The sequence below is a fragment of the Rattus norvegicus genome, chromosome 3 (assembly GCF_036323735.1).
Source record: "Rattus norvegicus strain BN/NHsdMcwi chromosome 3, GRCr8, whole genome shotgun sequence".
NCBI lineage: Eukaryota > Metazoa > Chordata > Mammalia > Rodentia > Muridae > Rattus > Rattus norvegicus.
The window spans coordinates 121,417,483-121,442,268 of record NC_086021.1 but is presented as its reverse complement, the minus strand read 5'-3'; the positions used below and the strand labels follow the sequence as shown (position 1 = coordinate 121,442,268).

The window sequence follows — 24,786 nt, the reverse complement described above, 5'->3', positions numbered from 1 at the left end:
AACAGAATACAAGAGATGGAAGAGAGAATCTCAGGAGCAGAAGATTCCATAGAAATCATTGACTCAACTGTCAAAGATAATGTAAAGCGGAAAAAGCTACTGGAAACATACAGGAAATCCAGGACTCAATGAGAAGATCAAACCTAAGGATAATAGGTATAGAAGAGAGTGAAGACTCCCAGATCAAAGGACCAGTAAATATCTTCAACAAAATCAGAAGAAAACTTCCCTAACCTAAAAAAAGAGATACCCATAGGCATACAAGAAGCCTACAGAACTCCAAATAGATTGGACCAGAAAGAAACACCTCCCGTTACATAATAGTCAAAACACCAAATGCACAAAATAAAGAAAGAATATTAAAAGCAGTAAGGGAAAAAGGTCAAGTAACATATAAAGGCAGACCTATCAGAATCACACCAGACTTTTCGCCAGAAACTATGAAGGCCAGAAGATACTGGACTGATGTCATACAGACCCTAAGAGAACACAAATGCCAGCGCAGGTTACTGTATCCTGCAAAACTCTCAATTAACATAGATGGAGAAACCAAGATATTCCATGACGAAACCAAATTTACACAATATCTTTCTACAAATCCAGCACTACAAAGGATAATAAATGGTAAAGCCCAACATAAGGAGGCAAGCTATACCCTAGAAGAAGCAAGAAACTAATCGTCTTGGCAACAAAACAAAGAGAAGAAAAGCACACAAACATAACCTCACATCCAAATATGAATATAACAGGAAGCAATAATCACTATTCCTTAATATCTCTCAACATCAATGGCCTCAACTCCCCAATAAAAAGACATAGATTAACAAACTGGATACGCAACGAGGACCCTGCATTCTGCTGCCTACAGGAAACACACCTCAGAGACAAAGACAGACACTACCTCAGAGTGAAAGGCTGGAAAACAACTTTCCAATCAAATGGTCAGAAGAAGCAAGCTGGAGTAGCCATTCTAATAACATATAAAATCATTTTTCAACTAAAAGTCATCAAAAAAGATAAGGAAGGACACTTCATATTCATCAAAGGAAAAATCCACCAAGATGAACTCTCAATACTAAATATCTATGCCCCAAATACAAGGGCACCTACATACGTAAAAGAAACCTTACTAAAGCTCAAAACACACATTGCACCTCACACAATAATAATAGGAGATTTCAACACCCCACTCTCATCAATGGACAGATCATGGAAACAGAAATTAAACAGAGACGTAGACAGACTTAGAGAAGTCATGAGCCAAATGGACTTAACGGATATTTATAGAACATTCTATCCTAAAGCAAAAGGATATACCTTCTTCTCAGCTCCTCATGGTACTTTCTCCAAAATTGACCATATAATTGGTCAAAAAACGGGCCTCAACAGGTACAGAAGGATAGAAATAATCCCATGCGTGCTATCAGACCACCACGGCCTAAAACTGGTCTTCAATAACAATAAGGGAAGAATGCCCACATATACGTGGAAATTGAACAATGCTCTACTCAATGATAACCTGGTCAAGGAAGAAATAAAGAAAGAAATTAAAGACTTTTTAGAATTTAATGAAAATGAAGGTACAACATACCCAAACTTATGGGACACAATGAAAGCTGTGCTAAGAGGAAAACTCATAGCGCTGAGTGCCTGCAGAAAGAAACAGGAAAGAGCATATGTCAGCAGCTTGACAGCACACCTAAAAGCTCTAGAACAAAAAGAAGCAAATACACCCAGGAGGAGTAGAAGGCAGGAAATAATCAAACTCAGAGCTGAAATCAACCAAGTAGAAACAAAAAGGACCATAGAAAGAATCATCAGAACCAAAAGTTGGTTCTTTGAGAAACTCAACAAGATAGATAAACCCTTAGCCAGACTAACGAGAGGACCCAGAGAGTGCGTCCAAATTAACAAAATCAGAAATGAAAAGGGAGACATAACTACAGATTCAGAGGAAATTCAAAAAATCATCAGATCTTACTATAAAAGCCTATATTCAACAAAACTTGAAAATCTGCAGGAAATGGACAATTTCCTAGACAGATACCAGGTACCGAAGTCAAATAAGGAACAGATAAACCAGTTAAACAACCCCATAACTCCTAAGGAAATAGAAGCAGTCATTAAAGGTCTCCCAACCAAAAAGAGCCCAGGTCCAGACAGGTTTAGTGCAGAATTCTATCAGACCTTCATAGAAGACCTCATACCAATATTATCCAAACTATTCCACAAAATTGAAACAGATAGAGCACTACCGAATTCCTTCTATGAAGCCACAATTACTCTTATACCTAAACCACACAAAGACACAACAAAGAAAGAGAACTTCAGACCAATTTCCCTTATGAATATCGACACAAAAATACTCAATAAAATTCTGGCAAACAGAATCCAAGAGCACATCAAAACAATCATCCACCATGATCAAGTAGGCTTCATCCCACGCATGCAGGGATGGTTTAATATATGGAAAACCATCAATATGATCCACTATATAAACAAACTGAAAGAACAAAACCACATGATCATTTCATTAGATGCTAAGAAAGCATTTGACAAAATTCAACACCCCTTCATGATAAAAGTCCTAGAAAGAATAGGAATTCAAGGTCCATACCTAAACATAGTAAAAGCCATATACAGCAGACCAGTTGCTAAAATTAAACTAAATGGAGAGAAACTTGAAGCAATCCCACTAAAATCAGGGACTAGACAAGGCTGCCCACTCTCTCCCTACTTATTCAATATAGTTCTTGAAGTTCTAGCCAGAGCAATCAGACAACAAAAGGAGGTCAAGGGGATACAGATCGGAAAAGAAGAAGTCAAAATATCACTATTTGCAGATGATATGATAGTATATTTAAGTGATCCCAAAAGTTCCACCAGAGAACTACTAAAGCTGATAAACAACTTCAGCAAAGTGGCTGGGTATAAAATTAACTCAAATAAATCAGTAGCCTTCCTCTACACAAAAGAGAAACAAGCCGAGAAAGAAATTAGGGAAACGACACCCTTCATAATAGACCCAAATAATATAAAGTACCTCGGTGTGACTTTAACCAAGCAAGTAAAAGATTTGTACAATAAGAACGTCAAGACACTGAAGAAAGAAATTGAAGTAGACCTCAGAAGATGGAAAGATCTCCCATGCTCATGGATTGGCAGGATTAATATAGTAAAAATGACCAAAAGCGATCTACAGATTCAATGCAATCCCCATCAAAATACCAATCCAATTCTTCAAAGAGTTAGACAGAAAAATTTGCAAATTCATCTGGAATAACAAAAAACCCAGGATAGCTAAAACTATCCTCAACAATAAAAGACTTCAGGGGGAATCACTATCCCTGAACTCAAGCAGTATTACAGAGCAATAGTGATAAAAACTGCATGGTATTGGTACAGAGACCGACAGATAGACCAATGGAATAGAATTGAAAACCCAGAAATGAACCCACACACCTATGGTCACTTGATTTTTGACAAAGGAGCCAAAACCATCCAATGGAAAAAAGATAGCATTTTCAGCAAATGGTGCTGGTTCAACTGGAGGTCAACATGTAGAAGAATGCAGATCGATCCATGCTTATCACCCTGTACAAAGCTTAAGTCCAAGTGGATCAAGGACCTCCACATCAAACCAGACACACTCAAACTAATAGAAGAAAAACTAGGGAAGCATCTGGAACACATGGGCACTGGAAAAAATTTCCTGAACAAAACACCAATGGCTTATGCTCTAAGATCAAGAATCGACAAATGGGATCTCATAAAACTGCAAAGCTTCTGTAAGGCAAAGGACACTGTGGTTAGGACAAAACGGCAACCAACAGATTGGGAAAAGATCTTTACCAATCCTACAACAGATAGAGGCCTTATATCCAAAATATATAAAGAACTCAAGAAGTTAGACCGCAGGGAGACAAATAACCCTATTAAAAAATGGGGCTCAGAGCTAAACAAAGAATTCACAGCCGAGGAATGCCGAATGGCAGAGAAACACCTAAAGAAATGTTCAACATCTTTAGTCATAAGGGAAATGCAAATCAAAACAACCCTGAGATTTCACCTCACACCAGTGAGAATGGCTAAGATCAAAAACTCAGGTGACAGCAGATGCTGGAGAGGATGTGGAGAAAGAGGAACACTCCTCCATTGTTGGTGGGGTTGCAGACTGATATAACCGTTCTGGAAATCAGTCTAGAGGTTCCTCAGAAAATTGGACATTGAACTGCCTGAGGATCCAGCTATATCTTTCTTGGGCATATACCCAAAAGCTGCCCCAACATATAAAAAAGACACGTGCTCCACTATGTTCATCGTAGCCTTATTTATAATAGCCAGAAGCTAGAAAGAACCCAGATGCCCTTCAACAGAGGAATGGATACAGAAAATGTGGTACATCTACACAATGGAATATTACTCAGCTATCAAAAACAATGACTTTATGAAATTCGTAGGCAAATGGTTGGAACTGGAAAATATCATCCTGAGTGAGCTAACCCAATCACAGAAAGACATACATGGTATGCACTCATTGATAAGTGGCTATTAGCCCAAATGCTTGAATTACCCTAGATGCCTAGAACAAATGAAACTCAAGACGGATGATGAAAATGTGAATGCTTCACTCCTTCTTTAAAAGGGGAACAAGAATACCCTTGGCAGGGAATAGAGAGGCAAAGATTAAAACAGAGACTGAAGGAACACCCATTCAGAGCCTGCCCCACATGTGGCCCATACATATACAGCCACCCAATTAGACAAGATGGATGAAGCAAAGAAGTGCAGGCCGACAGGAGCCGGATGTAGATCGCTCCTGAGAGACACAGCCAGAATACAGCAAATACAGAGGCGAATGTCAGCAGCAAACCACTGAACTGAGAATAGGACCCCCGTTGAAGGAATCAGAGAAAGAACTGGAAGAGCTGGAAGGGGCTCGCGACCCCATATGTACAACAATACCAAGCAACCAGAGCTTCCAGGGACTAAGCCACTACCTAAAGACTATACATGGACTGACCTTGGACTTTGACCTCATAGGTAGCAATGAATATCCTAGTAAGAGCACCAGTGGAAGGGGAAGCCTTGGGTCCTGCTAAGACTGAACCCCCAGTGAACTAGACTGTTGGGGGGAGGGCGGCAATGGGGGGGAGGGTGGGGAGGGGAACACCCATAAGGAAGGGGAAAGGGGAGGGGAATGTTTGCCCGGAAACCGGGAAAGGGAATAACACTCGAAATGTATATAAGAAATACTCAAGTTAATAAAAAAAAAGGAAAAAAATAATAATAAAACTTGGGGTTGGGGATTTAGCTCAGTGGTAGAGCGCTTGCCTAGCAGGCTCAAGGCCCTGGGTTCGGTCCCCAGCTCCGAAAAAAAAAGAAAAGAAAAATAATAATAATAATAATAATAATAATAATAATAATAATAATAATAATAATAAAAACTTTGGTTTGAATAGGTGGGGACATTTTTATTTTATAAAAACTAAATTTTGCAGACCACAGATAACAGTTGTGCCAATTAGATCCTTGCTTGTAGCAAACATATCTTGGTGTCTTTAGAAAAGGTGCTAGCTGTGGGATATATCACCTATGGCTAACTTTGTCTATGTGTGATAGAAACCTGAAGTCGTAGTAACTTAACTACGATAGAAGTTACCAGTCTTGTAAAAGCCTAGGTGCAGAGAACATAGAGCTGGCTTGTTTCCGGGTTATGAATGGCTAAGGTCCTTCTGCGCATGCTCCTGGGACTCCAGTTTTTTTCAGTATCTAAAAAACTGGATGAGGAAAGAGATGAGTCCCCATGTCTCCCCTCCTTTTAAGGCTACGTCCAGGAAATCCCATAGACCGCTTCTTCGGACAGTCCATTGCTATGGTTTGAATCTGAGATGATCCTCGTAGGCACATGTGCTTTAATACTTAATGCCTATTGGTGATACCGTTTAGGGACGGTGTAGAATCTTCGAACTGGAACATGGGGCTTCTCTGGCAGAACTAGAGCTACAAAAGTGGGGGCCAGAGCACAACCGCTCCCTTGATTTCAGCCAGCAGCGTACCTTTGTGGTTCTTCATTAATTCCTTCTGTAAATATATATGACATATATAAAACCATAAATTCTACACACAGATTTAAATACGTATTATATTTAATTTATAAAAGATTTAAATAAAATACATAACATATAAACAAATATTTATATAAATTCACTAGAGAGTTCTGACTTCATACAATTGTATAAATTGAGTAACAAAGTGTATCTGGAGCGAGAGCCTAGGGCTCTGTCAAGATAAGGAAAATATATTTGGATTTTCATTAAGGTTCTGTGATGTTATTATAAGGTATGGTAATTTAAATGAAAAGTTAATATAATAATACTTCATTTATTTAATTTATCTATTTATTATAATATAATATAACATAATATAATAGTTGTATATATACGAACACTTGGTGACACCGTTTGAGGAGGTTTAGGAAGTACGGCCTTACTGGAGGAATTGTGTCATGAAGATGGGAGTGGGTGGATTTGTTTCACCTTGTTTTTAGTTCTTTCTGTTTCATGCTTGTTTGAAGATTTGAAATCTCAGCTGCCTGCCTGCTGCCATAGTACCCCACCACGATGGACTTTTTCCCTTTGGGACCAAAAGACCAAATAAATCTTCCTTCTATAAGTTGCCTCCTTTGTGGTATTTGTAGTGTTACAGCAACAAAAAAGTACTTAATACACAAGGTAACCCAGAGGATGTGGTTTCATAAGCCGCACGAGTTCTTCCTTTCCTCTTGTGCCTGCAACAGTCTACGAACATTGTTTTGGGGGGCAGCAAACTTACCCTTACCCTTCCTTTGTGTTCAGCTGACCATCTTTACACACTCTTTGTTGTTGTTGTTGTTGCTGGTAGTGGGGGTGGGGGTGGGGGGGGTGGGGGTGGGGGGGTGGTGGTGGTGGTGGTGGTGGTGGTGGTGGTGATGGTGGTTTGAATATGCTTGACCTATGGAAAGTGACACTATTAGGAAGTGTGTCCTTGTTGGAATATGTGTGACCTTGCCAGAGGAAGAGTGTCACTGTAGGGGTAGGCTTTGAGGTCCTCCCTCCAGTATGTAAGAGACTCTCCTCCTGGCTGCCTTCAATAGTCTCCTTCTGGAAGTCAGATCAAGATCCAGAACTCTCATCTTCTCCAGCACCAAGTCTGCCTGGACCCTGCCATGATTTCTACCATGACGATAATACTGAACCTCTGAAATTATAAGCCAGCCCCAGTAAGTGTTGCCCTTTATAAAAGTTACCTTGATCAGAGTGATTCTTCACACAATGAAACCCTAGTTAAGAGAGTTGATTTTTGTTTTGTTTTTCTTGCTTGCCCTTTCAAGGTCACATCATTCCATTTAAGAAAAGCTATGAACACAGCCTAGTATTATGACCTGAACAATTCTACTCATTACTGAATTATTTAAAGCCTGTTTCGCTACGTGCAATAATATCCCTTGCTGATTAGACTCTCATCTTGGAACTATTAGAACCACTAGTGAATGCTACAGGCCATAAGAAATGCTACATAAACATTTTTAGGTAATAAAGAAAGGAGAATTTCTACATTCCACCCAAAATTAGAGAGGTAACAGTTGGAATATGGACAATTATTTCCAGGGAACTGAATTAAGAATTTATTTATCTCTAAGTGGCCAATGCTTCCCTTGGGAGTAGTTGAATTCCTTATATTCCAAGCAGTATGCTAAATTGTCTGAAGGTATATGACAGGTTTTTTATAGTATTGGTTATCAATAACTGGTCGGAGAAATGATTTTTACATTTGTGCTTAATATTAAGATGATTTAGAAGCAACTCATTCCACCTCGATGTTGGAGAGAGATTTGGGGGGGGGGGGAGAAAAATCAGGTTTTTCAATCAGTTCCTATGGGAGGCATCTAAAGGCTAGTGTACAGGAGAAACTCAGAAGCTTTTGGGGAGAGTTGAGATATCATGTCAGCTCTTTATTTTTATATAAGTTATTCAGGAATAAGATATTTATTCAAAGAGCTGTTCAGAGGTAGAGGTGAAGGCATCAGACTGTCAGCTTGACTAAATCAAGAAACACCTACTATATTGGTGAAGCACGTGTGTCCATGTCTCTTTCATGGTGGGTACAGAGACAAGAAGATCAGGTTTTGTCTGAATGGATTGACCCCTTGATGGAATTACCTGGAGGTGGTAAAAAGGAAGACGTGAGGCCTACTTGAGGGTCACTAAGAGTATGTCTGTCCTTGGGATCTGATTCTTGCCTTGGCTCTTTCTGGTATTCCTTTTTCTTTGTTTTCTGGATGTCATAATATTAAATATTTTATTCTGCCATGTCCTATGATGAATGGATACCTGTATAACCAGGAGCCAAAATGAATTATTCATCTTTTAAAAATTTTACTACAGATCTTTTTATCACAGAGACTCAAAAGTAGCTACCATATTACCCAAGTTACCCAGCTCATGGTACAAATGGATTCTTTTCTTCGGGTAAATACACATAACTAACAAAGCTCTGGGGCTTTAAACAGAAAAACATAGCTACTAAAACGTGACTTCCTAGTTGGGAATCATACTCACAGGCAGTTTATCAGTGTATTTGAAGCCAAATAAAACTCCTTCCACAGAAAATCCACTCCCTTGGTAATGGATTTTAACACAGCAATAGAAAACAAACTAAGACCTTACTGAGACTGAATCATGAAGAAACAGGAAACCTAATCAATCAATGAGAAATGACATTGGATTTATAACATAAAATACCTTATAAAAGAACCCATCAACAACAAGTAGGTTTATGACTGAATTCGACTCTTTAAAGAAGAGCTAACAGAAATGATCTAATTATTCCAAATTTTGAAGAGTAAGGAATTTTTCAAAACTCAGTTTACATAGCTAGAATTATGGTGAAAATCAAACCAAAAAATGATATGTATATGTACACTGTACAACTGTACACCACAACCTACTGGATGGCCATTCTTGATGAAAGTGTTAAAAAAAAAAAAACCTTCAAAAGATACTAGGAAAGGAATCCAAAAGCCCATCAACAAATGTAATGTAGGATATCAACAGAATGAAGTTTTAAGGATATGCTTATCTTGACAGATACAGAAAAGTATTTGATAAAAGTTTAGCAATTTATGACAAATATCATGAACCAGTGGAGGTAGGCAATGAGTCCCTCCTCCCAAGTATGTGTGAGCCAGTCTTTGCTCCTGCTTTCATGATACTGGACTGAACCTCTGAACCTGTAAGTCAGCCGCATTTAAATGTTGTCCAAGAGTTGCCTTGGTCATGGTGTCTCTTCATAACAGTAAAACCCTAAGACACATGCCAATAGCAAATATCTGAAAAAAGAAAACAAATGAAAAATCCTCACGACCAAATATAACCACAAGTACCCATGAGCTGGCGAAGTTATATGGTGTATGTACACATGAGATATTATTTAGGCACGAAAAATCTGGAATAATATAGTTGGGTCTTGGGGACATATACTTAGTAAAAAGGGACAGAACAAATCGATAATACTGCATGATCTTACTCATAGGAGGGGCTTTAAAAAATTGATCTCATGAAAGTTAAGCATTAAATGCTGGCTATCAGCAACTCAGAAATGTAGGTGATATAGAGGGTTAAGGAACTTTTGGTCAGTGATTACTGACTCCCAGCTAGATAGGAGAAATGAAGTTACAGTTGATGTCTTTACATAATGGACTATGTAGTTCAAAACAACTGAAAAGACTTTGTCTCCTCAAAGAAAGGGCAACTGTTTAAGGCAACTAGCATGGTAACCTTAATTTGGACATTATACAATGGAAACCACAGGGTACTTCATAAATATGTACAATTTTATGTGTTATTTGAAAAGCAAGTTAATAAATACCAAATCCAAAACCTCGGATGTTAGTGTTGGCATTCTTTCTATGCTCTGCCCAACAGTTACCTAGCAACAGTCAGGTGGGTGTGGCTTGCTATGAAAGGAAGAGTTTGGCCTCTCTGACTCTTTGTCTCTCTCTGTCTCTCTGTCTCTCTGTCTCTGTCTCTCTCTCCCCCTCTCACCCTCATCTCTCTGACTCTCAGACTCTTATCTCTCTGACCTTCTCCCCCTCTCTCCCCCATGTATGCCTGGTTGGCCTAAACTAACTAACTCTCTCTCTCTCTCTCTCTCTCTCTCTCTCTCTCTCTCTCTCTCTCCCTCCCCCTTTTCTCTGGCCCTACTCCCTTCTCAATTATCCTTTCCATGCACAGTACCAAATATGTGTCAAGGAAAGGATAGGTTTTATAGAGCCTAGGGATCCTTTTCCCTGAGGTACCAGCCATATGATAGATCTAGTATAGAATAGAGTTTATTTGGGGACATGGGAAAGGGAGTTGAGAAGGGAGTAGAGGCAGAGAAAGAGAAAGAGAAGGAGAGAAAGAGAAGAGGCTAGCCAGGAACATGTGGAAAGAGAAGGGGAAGAGGAGTGAGAAAGAAGTCAGAGAGGACAAACAGTCCCTTTTATAGCAAGCCAGGCCCACCTGGCTGCTGTTAAATAATGGTTGGGTGGAGCCTAGAAGTAATGTCGACAGCTAGGGTCTAAGGAGAAACGTCCACATCTATTCAGATTCTTACAGAGACAATTCTTTGATACATCTGTTAGAAGGATTTGGTCACCATAACTCAGAAATAAAGATAAAGAAATGGGAGGCCCATGGTGATGAACTCTGCTGGTCTCATGAGCAAAAAATCAGCAAGCACCATAGTTCTCCTTCCCTTTTTGGTAACCCTACAGGCTGAACTTGTAATTCTCAGAGATCCACTCGATGAGAGTTAGTCCTGATCAAAAGTTTAGTAAGTACAGCCAAAACCTACAGTTGGGGGTTACAGAGATAAAGAGCTTGCTACATAAGTATGAAGATTGATTGGAGTTTAGATGCCCAGGACCCACATATAAAAGAGGTGTGATTGTGGTAATCTCAGAACACGGAGGCTAAGATGAGAAATAGTGGGGCAAGGGAAGACACAAGGGATCCTAAAAGCAAGATGTCTAGCTGGCCCAGTTAAAGCAGTGAGCCCTGGGTTGAACAAGAGATCCAACCTCAGTACACAAGGTGGAGAATAATACAATGTCAGACCTCCGCACACACACCTGCACATGTGTGCACCCACTCATAAATAAACATGTATATAGATGCATATACACAGAAGAAAGCTCAAATTACTATATGTGCCTTCTCTATAACTCTGACTCCTCAGCACTACAGAATGAGAGTCAACACATGAAATGCTAAGTGGTGTGGATGGAATGCTGCAGCTGCTTAACTAGATCCCGAAATCCAAAGATGTTATAAAGAGTGGACCTTTAGAGATATCCCATAATACAGCTAACTGTGAGTTAAAAGTGGCCCAGTGTCCCTAGGTAAATCGTAACTCTACTATTCTGTATTTTCTGATTTTAGCTAATTCTCTCCTCTCCTCCCTCATTCTTCATCTCACCCCTCTACCCCAAAGGTCCTCGAAATTTTTATGTCAAAATATATAAGGGTTTGCAATTTTTCTAAGTATATGATTGAGAGAAGAGCTTTTATTCACAAAACCCTCTTAAAAAGGGAGCTGTGTCTGTTGGAAATTTTCTTTGATAGTAGCTTAAGAATAGAAGCTTCTATTTGAGGAATCCAGATTTTAGCAGGCTATGTACATGAAAGAGACAAGGAGGTAGTTTTGTTGGTTGCTCCAACAGGAAAGAAGAAATAAATGGAAGAAGCAAGATGAAAAAAAGAGAGGTGACTTCCCAAAGAGGCCTGGTACTTCAACAAGCACTAAAACTCGAGCTTCTAATGCTGCATTTGGAAGTTTAAAACCATATGTAAACAATGAGAAAAACAAAATTACTAGTACGGAAGAGTTTTTCAGCTTTTTACAAAGAGCCTAACAAGCAATAGTTTCCCCTCTACTTTCCCCAGATCTCCTCCCAGGCAAATCTTCTAGGCAGCAGTGTAGTGGACCATGCACCCTGTTCTCCAGCTTCAACCTCATCTCCTATTTCCTGATCTCTGGGCATAGACCACCCTAGGTTCCTTTGGCCCTGCTGTGTGAAAGCAGCAGCATTCCTGCCTGCCTGTGGAACTACCACGTCCTGTGACCTCCTGTCAACACCTAGGTTGCCCTGTGGTTGCAGAGGGGGTTTTATGAAGCACTATTTGTTTAAGTAGCTGAATGCGTCGGTCTCCTCCTCGTCTCCTGTCCTTCCTACACTTCATACTTGAGAAGTTCCAATCTAGTCAGTTTCCCACTTGAGACTACTTCCCATACTGTCTTCTCTGCCTGGTGTACTCTCTATCTATTTGCCTATAAACAATATTCTTTGTTACATTAAGACACTACCTCCATTTGCCCTCAATTTCCCTTATTCCGATTAGATTTGACTAAAAAGTATTGCATAACTTCTTAGTAAGTTCACCCTTATTAAGAAGTCAAGCCCTTTCTGTTTTAGTTTCATTTGTGTTGTTATGACAAACATCTTGATTTAAAAAGGCCAACTTAAGGGGAAAAGGACTGTTGAGCTATAATTTTAATTTCCAAGAAGTCAAGGCAGGAACTGAAGCAGTTAGTGACACATTGTGCATACAATCCCCAGAATTCAGTACAGGTAGAAAGGATAAATCAGACTTTAAAGGAGATCCAAACCAAATTCACCTTAGAAACTGAATGGGTGTCCTGCCTTCCCTTCACCCTCCCATGAGTCAGGAACACCCCTTACTCAAAGGGACTGAGATAATATTTGAAAGATCTCCAATTCTACCTAATACTAAAGCAGATGCACTAGCCAATATCGCTAATAATGCTAGCCAGAAAGTCCAGATTGTACTCCACACCTATGTTTGACACTTGCAGAAACTAACACCAGTCAATCCCCATCTGATCCAACCTGGTGGCCTGGTCCTGATTGAGAGGCATCAGAAGGGATCTTTAACCTCTCACTGGAAAGGACCATACATCATGATCCTGACCACATCCATGGCTGTACAGGTTGGTGGGCTCTGAACTTGGATCCACCACTCCCACTTGAAGTTCAATCCTTTAAAATACGGGGACCCAGACCATCAATTGATCATCAAGCCACACCTAGAGAACCCACTAAAAATAAGGCTAATTGCCAATGGCTCCCCTTGGTCCTCTTTGCTTGCTTGTTAAATCTGTTGCTAATGTCAAAACATAGATCCTATGAAACTGGAAACTATGGGCCAAGGACATGGCTATGAAGATATCCAGACACTAAAATTATTGCTGAACGTGATCACTGCTCTTACTATGAATTTCCCCAGTTTAAGATAAATATCTGCCATTTGTGGCTAGGCCCTGGGATGCCAGGGTCTAGACTCACCACTGGGTATCTGTAGAGAGAACATCTTGTGTATTATATGGATGCACCACCTGTCAATTAAAAAGTCGATGGGTCAGGCAGGAAGTAGAAGTTGGGACATGAGAAGAGAAAGAATTCTGGGAGAGGAGGAGGTTGGGAGATTCACCAGGAAGAGGTGACAAGTCAATCACATGGTACCTGAGTACAGGTAACCGACCATGTTGCAAAATATAGGCTAGGATAAAGGGGATATTCTAGTCAGGGAAGAGACTAGTTACATGGCCAAGGCATTTGTAAATAAATATGTTTTGAGTCTGAGTTTTATTTGTGGGCTCATGGCACTGGGAATAAGAATCTAGAAACATTGAGGAGGAAAAATTGGGGAAGATCACATTATGCCTGTCCTACTAAGGGAACTGAGGTAGCCTACTGTTAGGTTGAAGAAGAGATCTATTGTCTCCATTGGTCTTGTGTTACTTGGGCTAAGGGCTGCGAGCCCGATATGGCTGAAAATATTTAGACATAAAATTTGAAAGAAATCTTAGTTGTAAGATACTCTATACTTGCAACCTGGTCATCATCACCTTAAAGAGATGAGACCTTCTTCCCCTTCGTGCCTACTGGGGACTTACAGCATACCTGACAGACCAAGATCCAAGCCATGTTCACCATTCAAGGGTAAGATAAATCATCTCTTTCTCTAAATCCATAGCACCTTTGGTGGAAATTCCTAAGGCTCCCCTTCCCAACCAGGTTTCCTCCATACTTCCTGGATCAGGAAACACAAATTTGACTTACATGACCCTTTCCGTAGGACACCTCAGACTCCTTGAATTCCTGTTAATAGACACTGTTTTGTCTACCTTCAAGTTCCTAAACAGCACCCAGCCCAATATAAGCGAGGACTGTTGGCTTTGCCTAGACCTTAAGCCCCCTACTGTATAGATATAGCAACAAGATATCAGACCCTCAAGCTGGTATGCATAGCATAACAGCCCCTGGGATACTCCCCTCACCTTAGGGGATATAAGGGGAACTGGAATTTGTTTTAGGTCAAAAATATATTCCCCTGCCTACTTGACCTTATTCTCATATATGTCGTGATCCTGATGTGCATTTGATACAGGCCTCTAATACCGGCAGGCTAAAAGAGAACAATCTCCTGGCTGCACCCAGAGGGGTTTGGTTTGACTGTACTTTGGGACTTACTCCTTTCTCTCTGTAAACCATTTTGCCATTGAGCAAAAACCTGAATTGTGCATAGTGGTACATACTCTACCCCAGATTTTCTGTTATGAAGGTAACAAAGGATGCATTCACATGGGTCCTGGAACAAAATGTGCAGCCACTATTCTGATACCCACACTAGTAATACTAGGGATAGCAGGATCCACTGCACATGGTACAACAGCTCTAGTCACGGGATGCCATTAATACCTCAGCAAACAAGTTGATAAAGACTTAGCCCAGATTCACTCAGCCACCTCCTTCCTAGAAAAATCAAGAAGACTCCTTAGCGGAAATAGTCCTACTGAATCAAAGGGCTCTAAGTTTATTGTTCTTAAAAGAAGGAGGGTTATGTGTGGCCCTTGGAGAACAAGGTTGTTTATATGTTAATCACTCTGAGGTAATCAGGGGCACCCTGGCAAGAATTAGAAATAAACTCCTTGATAGGGAACAAGAGAGAAAGCATTAAATGAGCTGGTATGAAACCCTTTTGAATTGGTCCTCTTAGTTAACTTCACTCATTACAACCTTGGTTGCTCCCCTGTGCTTACATTTGCTAATGCTAAACTTTGGGCCCTGCGTTACTAATGCCTTGATTTCCTTTGTCAAGATAAGAATTTCCACTGTTCAGTTCATTAGCTCTTAAGACATAATATGATCCTTTGCTCATGGAGGACACTGTGGAGTCAATGATTTGACCCCATATACAACTCAAGCTGGGGAGTGTTAAATCTTAAAACTTGACAATAGCTCTGCCACATTAACTCAATCTTTGTTTTGTAGCTTAACCTTAACTTGACCCATTGTTCCTTGCGCTGACAAAAACAACTTGTACTTTGTTACTGAGCCTCATAGACTTTGGAGATCCTCTAGCCTCTTTGTCTCTAGACCCAGTCTATCAGCTTAAAGGTCAGACAGCACTGGTTTGTCTAGATAGCCTATTCGTTGCAAATGTAAATGTTGCAAATGCACCTGTTGCACATAAAAACTGATTCGGAGACTTGCAATACAGTGCAGATTTGTATTTGGAGTGCGCAGTCAATAAATCATCCATACCTTACTGAGATTCGTGTCTGAATGGCTTGTGTGGCTATTCCTGGACCCTAACAAGGGTTCTATCATTTCATAAAGCTTTTGTATTTGGTATAAAACTTGTAACACCTATGCCGAGTACTTTACATGCATGTTGTCCAAAGATATCTTATATAAATTGTCAAAGAAGGATCAAAATGCTGGGCAAAGAGGGTTTTTTAATATTGTAAATGTCCAAAATACATACAACTAGTGAAATCAGCAAGACCAGCCTCTGGCAGGACAATGGAGAGGACCCCTGAGAGGAGCTGATTCTGGGTGCCTTCACTTCGTCTTATTTACTGAAATATGAAATGCTGAGAACAGTCCTGATCCAGAATGTACATAATACTGAGAGTTTAATCAACAGCCCCGACCTTACAAAAAATTATGAGTGGGCTTTGAACTCTAATCCTGGATTCCAATAAGAGCCGTAGTTTTACAGTCCTTTTGGGGATTTCCACAATGAAAGGTCGGTAACAGTAGGATAGAAAGTGCACCCTTTTTGAGCCTTCCCTTTTCTCCCCTTGGAAATAGCAACACTGGGTGCATAAGACTCGAGCACCGGCCCAAAGATCGTAAGAAGCTGTTTCCAGCCGGACCGCAATCAGAGAGCGCTGGAGCGCCGCGCCTGCGCACTTAGTCAGTCGCCGTGCCGACCCTGCGGACTTTCGCTTACCTTTCCGTCTTGGTGAAACTCTGGCACTGAGATGCGTCCCTGTCTGGCGCTTGCCAGCTCCAGGTGAGTGCGGAGGACCCCGGGAGGCTGCGTGCGAGGTGGAATGAATCCCGGGAGGGTCAGGCCTGCCCAAGTCCCGCGGAGGTTCCCGGGGATCCAAACAGGGTGCCACGACCTTAGCTCCTTGCATGTGCTTCGTCAGAGCGGTAAACTCAAAAGAGCTGAGCCCCGCGCCCAGTATCCTGGGGTCGAATCACGTATTTTCCACCTTTCACTCAGCTCTTCCTCTGCACCTTATCTTCTGACTGCAGTCAGTGGAGCTTTCACCCCTGCCCTTCTTTTCTAGGCATGGGATATTAGAGTCCTGAACGCGGCTCGACCCCTGCATACTCATTGCTCGCGCAGGAGGCTGAACACGTAGCTCACGTCTAGGGAAAGGTGATGGTTCAAGGCCAAGAGAGTGGGCCATGAACAGAAGAAATTAGAAAGAGGCAAAGACTGTTGTAAATGTCACCATAGATAATTCTCCAACTGGAAGCCTACGTTTCTCTCAGGTATTTTGTTTCTTATAATTTATTTTGTATTTTGTGATTTTTTTTTTAGAGGTATGTTTCTAAAACAATGCTACTTTCAACCTTGAAACAACATTGGATTTTATCGATGTCAGTTTTTATAGTTACTTGACTTAATGTTATGTGAGCTCCTGTCATGATAATATCTGGATAGAGTCATTGAGCACATTGGTTTGTAATGTTTCACTTTAATGTAAAAATTAGTTTTTGTATATTTTTTAAATGTTTACAGATTCAGTGGAGAGAAAAGAAAATCAGTTGAAATGGGATTTTAAACCTCTAAGTACACAGGGGGATTGTGCTTGGAGTGTGGAAATCCCTGACCTTTTACTTATAAATAGGAAGTGAGATCACCACTTTCCACAAATGATTCTGACAAGGTAAAGTTCACAGTAAGTGCTTTCCCAAAGCAAGTGACAGGCGTATCCAGTCTTAATACTAGTGATGGCTGCTTGACCACAGACCCTTTGGGATACAGGAGCTATAGGTAGCCAGCGCCTGATATTTATAATCTTATAGTTGCCCTGGGTCGTTTTAGTGCGGGACTCTCTCTGTGAGAGTGGGTGGTATCCTGTAGAAACAGTAAGTGAAAGGAGAAGTATACAAAAAGAATAGAGAAGTTCCTGCTCCAAGCCCAAACCCTGTAGCTTGACTGTAGGTAATTACAAGGTTTTGCCCACCAGCTTCATGGGGAGAAGCCGCCCTCCCATTCCGTACTTAGTAGGAGTCAGTGAAGTACAGTTTAATTCTCCCCTCAACCTTTCACCAGTCCTCCCCTAGCACATTAACCCAAAGGAGTCGAAGCCCTTTGTTAGAAGTTTCCTCTTGTGCACTAACACTCACTAACATTTAACACTCACTTGGTGTCTTTCTGTTTAAGAGAGCACGGTTGAACCAGCTCCTTTTGTCTCTCTTACACTGTTGCAGCAAGTCAATAAAGGTTTGCTTATTTAAGCTTAGCTCACGGTCCTGATTGACCATCTTGACATTTGTTGCTGAGCAGGAATTCGGTGAATTGCCTGACAAGAATTAAGTACATCTCTGAGTTCTTTGCAGTTTGCTGGGTTTATGATAATTTTAATCCACTTAGCTCTTAACTTTGCCAACAAGTTTGCAAGTTGTTAATTTTTAGGTTTTTGATGTTGTTGTTGTTGTTGTTTATTTTTGTTGCTTTGTTTGTTTGTTTGTTTGTTTGTGAAGTAGAAATACCCATGACCCCAACAGGTGTTAGGTGTTTGTTGCTGGGTTATTTGGTGTGTTTTATAAATTAGTAAAGTGCTTTATGGTGTAATTGTTTTATTTCATTATTTAGATGAAAATTTTCATTTGACTACTAATAAGATAATTTTACACACATATTTAAAATAATAGTACCAATGGGAAGAAAACAGGACTCAATTGTTTTCCTTAAAACTCTTGCCTGTGGCCCCTTACTACATGCTATACATTCTGGTACTTATTCTCTATTAAACAAATCGTGTGATATTAATCTAAATATTAAACTGACCGTGATCCACTGAGTTGACATCACAGGCGAACACTGAGTCTGCATCTGTACATTGGAAAACACTGTTATAAGCAACTAGTACAAGGTAGTCTCTCAAATGTTATTTGTTTCTTAGTCAGATTGCACAGTGAGTATATTTGGTGTTGTGTTTAAAGTGCCTCCTCGGAGAGCTAATAAGCAACATATAGGTTGACTGTTTGCAAAGTTTAGACAAAACTTTTGTAGACAAAAGAATTCTGAGTTTCTTGCATAGTTACATGTTATGTATGCTAGAATCAAAGAACTGGCATAGCATCAGTTAGTTTTTCTTTTAGTTGCTGGCTGATTTAAGGCTAATGGAATAGTAATGGAGAAGAAACTTGCCTTTTCTGGATGATGATACATGAGAATTGTGAAATGTTTGTTAAGTTTTAGTTTGTCTCAAAGATATGTGTAATGAGCACCTCTTAGACCAGAATGGCCTATTTTGAATACTGCCTGACAAAAGAACCACATTGGACATTCTGTTCTTTATTCACAAATACGTATGTGACTATGTAGTTTGTCAACCTCATTCTTCTGTACTTGTTTTTGTCTGTTTTAACAGATCAGAAGGGAGAAAAGAACTAAAGTTTGTCTGTTAGTATCTAAGGAACCCAAAATATTATTACAGAGATAAGAATCACAACATAAAATTTGGTTGATGTTGAGCTCAATGGCATCTTATGTTGCTTCAGCGTTTTCTGACATGTGCACATACATTATTGCTATTAACTTGCACAGTTACTCCCAGTTTAAATAACCTCAAATTCCCCCTTTTTCTTGACACACAAATTATACGGTAAAAAAATCTAGGATTAAAATTCAGGTCTTCTGGGAATATTCTGCTTGTTGATCTTAAATATTTGAAGAGAGAGAGAGGAGGAGAGTGCTTTGTTTTTTGGAGACAGGATCTCATTTTATACCTCTGGCTGTCCTGGAATTCAGCTGCCGGGGTGGTCTTAAACTCACTGAGATTCACTTGCCTCTGCCTCCCCAGTGCTAGGATCAAAGGCATGCACCATCGAGCCCATTGAGAATAGTTTTATCAGCCATCTAAATATAATTAAATGAAATGTTTTGTGCTCAGAGCATATCTGCAGTATTGCTATAATTCAGAGATATGTCTTGTTCTTAGTATTTTACACTTTTACCTTTTTTATTTACATATTTTTATTTATTGTTAGGGCAGAGTCTCACTAGCTGAGCCTGGCCTGAAATTGTCCAGTATCCCGTATTGACCTCAAACTCATGATCTTTTCTGTGTCTAACTTAAGGGTAACTTTATAGAGGTGCACCACAATAGCAGATTTTTTTTAATGACAAAGCAACTTGTTGACATATCTATATGTATAATGAAGGAAGAAAGTTGGAACTAAAAGGATTATTTAATGTTAAGAAATAAAGTTTGGTCATCTTTAAGCATAGCTTATCAAGTAAAAATGTAGTTTAAAAACATGTAGAATTTTAGGTATTTTCAAGACTTAACTCTGTCTAAAATTAGTTCCGTGATGAAGAATTCATCTAAGATGGTTGTTCAAGTACTTGAAAACACAAGAAAAGTCCAAATTCTACTTTACTTTTAATCTTTAGCCGAAAGATAACTAAATTACCTGTGTTTATACAAATCTTAAAATTAATGCTTTGTTGTTTTTGTTTGTTTAATTTTTAGAAATGTGCGGAACTTAAGAATGCCTTGGAGCGCATCAGCGTGTGCCACCAAAGACTACGATGGCTGAAAACAGCTTTAAAATGCTGAAGATCCAGCAGTGTGTAGCCAACAAACTACCTAGGAACAGGCCTTATATTTGCAATATCTGCTTCAAGCACTTTGAAACACCGTCCAAGTTAGCTAGGCATTATCTGATTCATACTGGTCAAAAGCCATTCGAATGTGATGCATGTCATAAAAACTTTAGACAGCTTGTTCATCTGGAGAGGCACCAGTTAACTCACAATCTGCCTTTTAGCTGTAATATTTGCCAGCGCCACTTTAAAAATCTGAAGACATTTGTGAGGCATCAACAGCTTCACAATGAGTCCTGTCATAGTGATATCAAAGTCAGAAGACTGCTTGAGACCAAGCAAGAGAAGCCTGTGTATGGAGCATATAGTGCTTTTACTGCAGACGAGAGACGGGCACTACACCCATGCTCTAAGTCTGATCCCACGTACAGCACCACGGAGAGAAGAAAGAATATTCATGCATGTACAATCTGTGGCAAAATGTTCCCATCGCAGTCAAAACTTGATAGGCATGCCCTTATTCATACTGGGCAGAGGCCTTTTAAATGTGTCCTGTGCAGTAAATCTTTCCGACAGTCAACCCACTTAAAAATCCACCAACTCACACATTCAGAAGAAAGACCTTTTCAATGTTGTTTTTGTCAAAAAGGATTTAAGATTCAAAGCAAACTTCTGAAGCATAAACAAATCCACACTAGGAATAAGACTTTTCAGAATCTTCCTTTAAAAGTAAAGAGTCCAGAGTCATGTCCCCTACCTAATAAATTAAATGCAAAGCAGGACGCTTTTGAAAGTGGTGATATGGGTGAATCTGAGGAGAAGAATCCTCTTGATGTCCACTCTATTTATATTGTTCCTTTCCAGTGTTCAGAGTGTGAAGAATGTTTTGAGTCAGAGCAGATTCTCAATGGACACAAGTGTCTTCCTGCCAGAGGTGGCAGAATTCCAGGCAGACTCAAAAGAAGCTGTAACTATAAGACCATTGTTAAAAAGCTCTTGGCTAAACTTAAACGTGCTGGGGGTAAAAAATCAGATAACCTCCAATCAGAGAAAAGAACATTTAAAAGCAACTGCTTGAAAAATTGCGAATGTACTTCTGGTAAGGCGAACATGGAACAAACTCAGAGAACATTTGTGGGTTCTCTTAGCAGACATGGGTCTTACAAGACAGTTAGCAAAAAAAAGAAAACACTGACTTTACCATTTTCTTGGCAAAAGCAATTCCAGAGCCAAAATATGGGTAAGAGTTTGCAAGGCATCCTTAAGACGGGAAGCATATTAACTATGGATGGTTCAGTCAGTAATAAAGACCTGTCAATCTATGGTTCATCAGGTGAGGAATACTTTAATAACTGTGACATGCTTCAGTGTGGTTTTTCAGATTCAAGTGAAAATATACATACTGGACAAAAAATGTGTCCCTGTGATAAATGTGACAAAGTGTTTCCTTCTATTTCTAAGCTACAAAGGCACTATTTAATTCATACTGGACAGAGACCTTTCGGCTGTAATGTTTGTGGAAAATCTTTCAGACAGTCAGCTCACTTAAAAAGACATAAACTAACTCATATTGAAAAGATTCCTTATAGTTCTTTTTGGCAAGTGGACTTTGGAAATGTGAACAAACTTTTCATTCATCCTAGTGATGATGTTAGTTATAGTGCTTCCCAACAGTGTGAGGGGCTTGGTTCCCAAAGGTATGAGAGTTCAGAGTCCAATCAGGTGTCAGAAACTGAAGTCAAGGAAGAATCGGAGGAGTTTATTCTTGGTGACCACTGTAGGAACAGGCAGTCTTACCTTGCCAGCACACTTCTGGAATCAGAGCAGAGCCGTCATTGCTACACTTACTTAGGCCGTCCTGAAAGAAGTGACGGGCTCCTTTACCAGTGCAGTGTTTGTTGTAAACATTTCCGATCTCCATCCAAACTAGAAAGACACTATTTAATTCATGCGGGGCAGAAGCCATTTGAGTGCTCAGTCTGTGGCAAAACATTCAGACAAGCTCCTCACTGGAAGAGACATCAGCTCACTCACTTTAAGGAGCGACCTCAGGAGAAAGTGGTTCTAGATTCAACTGTAACATAAAGCCGCTGATGTGTTTGTGATCTCTGCTGATAGAATACCCTTTAAGACATTATTGCCGAAGGCCTACATTAGGTGACTTCATAGGCAGCTGCTTTTCTTGCATAAAAAGGAGTAAGCTAAAAAAATTAGAGCATTTTAGACACAGTTGAATGACTTGAGGAATAGCATGGCTTGTTGCCATCAATAGGAATCTAAGGTGGTCAGCATATGACTCTGGTTGTATTAAAAGTTAGGAATTCATCATGTTCAATTTGACCTCATTTATTGAATTACTCCTTAAGACATTGTGTGTCTTTATATATGCATGCCTCCTAAAATGAGGCCAGAATTGCCATTCAGCTGCAGCAAACCACCCTGTCCTGTTTTCTTCTACATGAGAACTTAAATTGCAAAACTTTTTTCTTATAGGTGAAAAGATAAAAGAATAATAGGTATGGAAATGGGTTGGGGAGATTATAGCATTTTACTTTTCCATGGTATTTTTTGCCTTTTTTTTTTTTTTTTTTGAGCCTCGTAATTTTACCTTCTTAGACAAAAGTGCCCCCAACCCCCATCCCAGTCTAGGTTACTATTACTTTTTCCTAAGGAATTTAAAAGGAAGAAGCTGGGTTGTACCCATGTGTATTTACCATCCACTAATGTTTACATTTGCATGGTATTTTCCAGGTGCCATGAGTTTTTCTTACATGTCTGCAGTTGTATCTTTAGACCGTTAAATGCAGTGCACCTGTTTGCTCATTGGTGGTTGACAGAAGACAACAGTGGTCAGGGACAAGACTGCTTTAATAACTCTTTGGCCCTGTGACTTAAGTAAATCTATTCTGCTAAATTTAGTCAAATGACATTAGCTATGTAGTTTCAGACTTCACATCTCTGTGAAAGACACTAATGCTACAGTATTACTTTGACCTTTGTTGTTACTTCAGTTAGTAAGAATGTTTCCCCATATAGAAATAAGGTGCTTATAGAGCTCAAGGCATCATTTTTTTCTAAACAGTATTGTCATGACTTCATAAAAAATATTTCATTTAATCCTAATCTGAGAAAGAAAGGCTTAGTCACAGATCGTCCTTCACATTTGTGGCAGTTTGTAAAATCTTTAACATTTTCTAGCAATAAAAAGGTTAACTATTTTGTTTATAAGGTGAAAAGAAACAGGTGGATATTTAGCACACTTATAAATAATAGTGAAAAGTCCTCTGTTGGAAGTATGGGCAATGGAGTAACTGTAAGTTTTGATCATGGTGTAAGAGCTGTACTTTGTGAGGAGAAGGAAAGAGGACAGCTTTCATCCCAGGTGAGCCTTAAGAAACTTTGGTATAATTTACAGAGAAAATGTGATGGTATAAGTAAAATTTCCAAATGGTAAACAGATGTGCCTATTCTGAAGTAGGCACAAATGTGCCTGTCTAAAGAGGAGAACCCCGAGCTCCAGGGAGTAACTTCTGTTTCTGTGAGACTTGGGGTGTGTATTTCCAGCACAAACAACTTGTGGCTCACAAAATTGGATTTGCACAGAACTCTTAAAGGATGTGTCTGTTGGTTAAAAGAAAAGCATAAATAGTTCATGTTTTCTAAAAGTAAGAGTTCAAGAGTTATTTAATGTGTGAAATTGTGGATTTGGGCATTTCTCTAAGTGATTTATATAATTGTATTTGAAAGGAAATGTCTGATGTGTTTCTTTCCCACCTAAACAGGGAAAGTTCTGAATGTTGTGCTTGTATGACCATGAGTCTTTGCCTGAGTGATAAGATACTGTTTTGTTTTGGCTCATGCCTTTTGAAGCTGTTTCATATTGAAAGTTGAAATATTGTAAAGATTTTGTCAAGAGATTTATTGTAGTGCTATTTGAAGTACCTGTAACAAAATACTTAACTTTATTACCATTGCAATCTTCTTATGGGAATTGTAGGAGTGAAAATAAAATGTAAATTTCTGTTAAGATAAACATGTTAAATGATGGTTTGCTGCATGCTAGAACTGTACTTATTGGGTCAATTATTTGGGGATTTTTTTTTTTGGAAAAAAAATAAACTATAAATATCTTTTAAGAGAACTAGAAATTTTGTTTGGTGATTCCAGGTTTAAGCATGATCATTTACTGAAAGAGTTTGATTAGCTGAGTTAGGACAATTACTGCTCCATGTTTCATACAGCAATAGTGTCTGATTTCCGTATATATGTTACATGTTAATGGAAAGTAGATGATGGTTAACGTTCTTGAAAGTCTCAAATTGCAAAGTAATTTGAAAATAAAGTTTAAAGTTACACAGTTTGCACTTTGTTTTTTAAAAGAAAAAATCACATATTTGGAATAAGCTTCCAGTGCCAAACACTTTCTACACTGAGCTTACATGCCTCTCTAAACATATGCTTCATTATTTTAAAAAAGATTTCTTCTTAATTATGTATGTATGTGTATGTGGTTTTGTGCATGTGAGTGCAGGTAAACATGGAGGACAGAACAGGGCATCAGGCCCTCTGGAGCTGGATTTCCAGGTAGCATGGTCTT

At 39.4% G+C, this 24,786-nt stretch overlaps 1 protein-coding gene across 2 annotated transcripts; it reads left to right on the top strand.

The window, feature by feature from the left end:
• Nucleotides 1-16,312: 16,312 nt before the first annotated feature.
• Nucleotides 16,313-24,546, top strand: Zfp770 (zinc finger protein 770). Of its 2 annotated transcripts, NM_001399647.1 has the most exons (3): nt 16,313-16,409; nt 16,693-16,900; nt 20,116-24,546. In NM_001399647.1, exon 3 carries the CDS (start codon nt 20,175-20,177, stop codon nt 22,272-22,274), a length of 2,100 nt encoding a protein of 699 aa, NP_001386576.1. In that variant the 5' UTR covers nt 16,313-16,409; nt 16,693-16,900; nt 20,116-20,174; the 3' UTR covers nt 22,275-24,546. The 2 variants fall into 2 exon arrangements, with proteins under 2 accessions (NP_001386576.1, NP_001386575.1); NM_001399646.1 differs by lacking the exon at nt 16,693-16,900.
• The last annotated feature ends 240 nt before the right edge of the window (nt 24,547-24,786 follow it).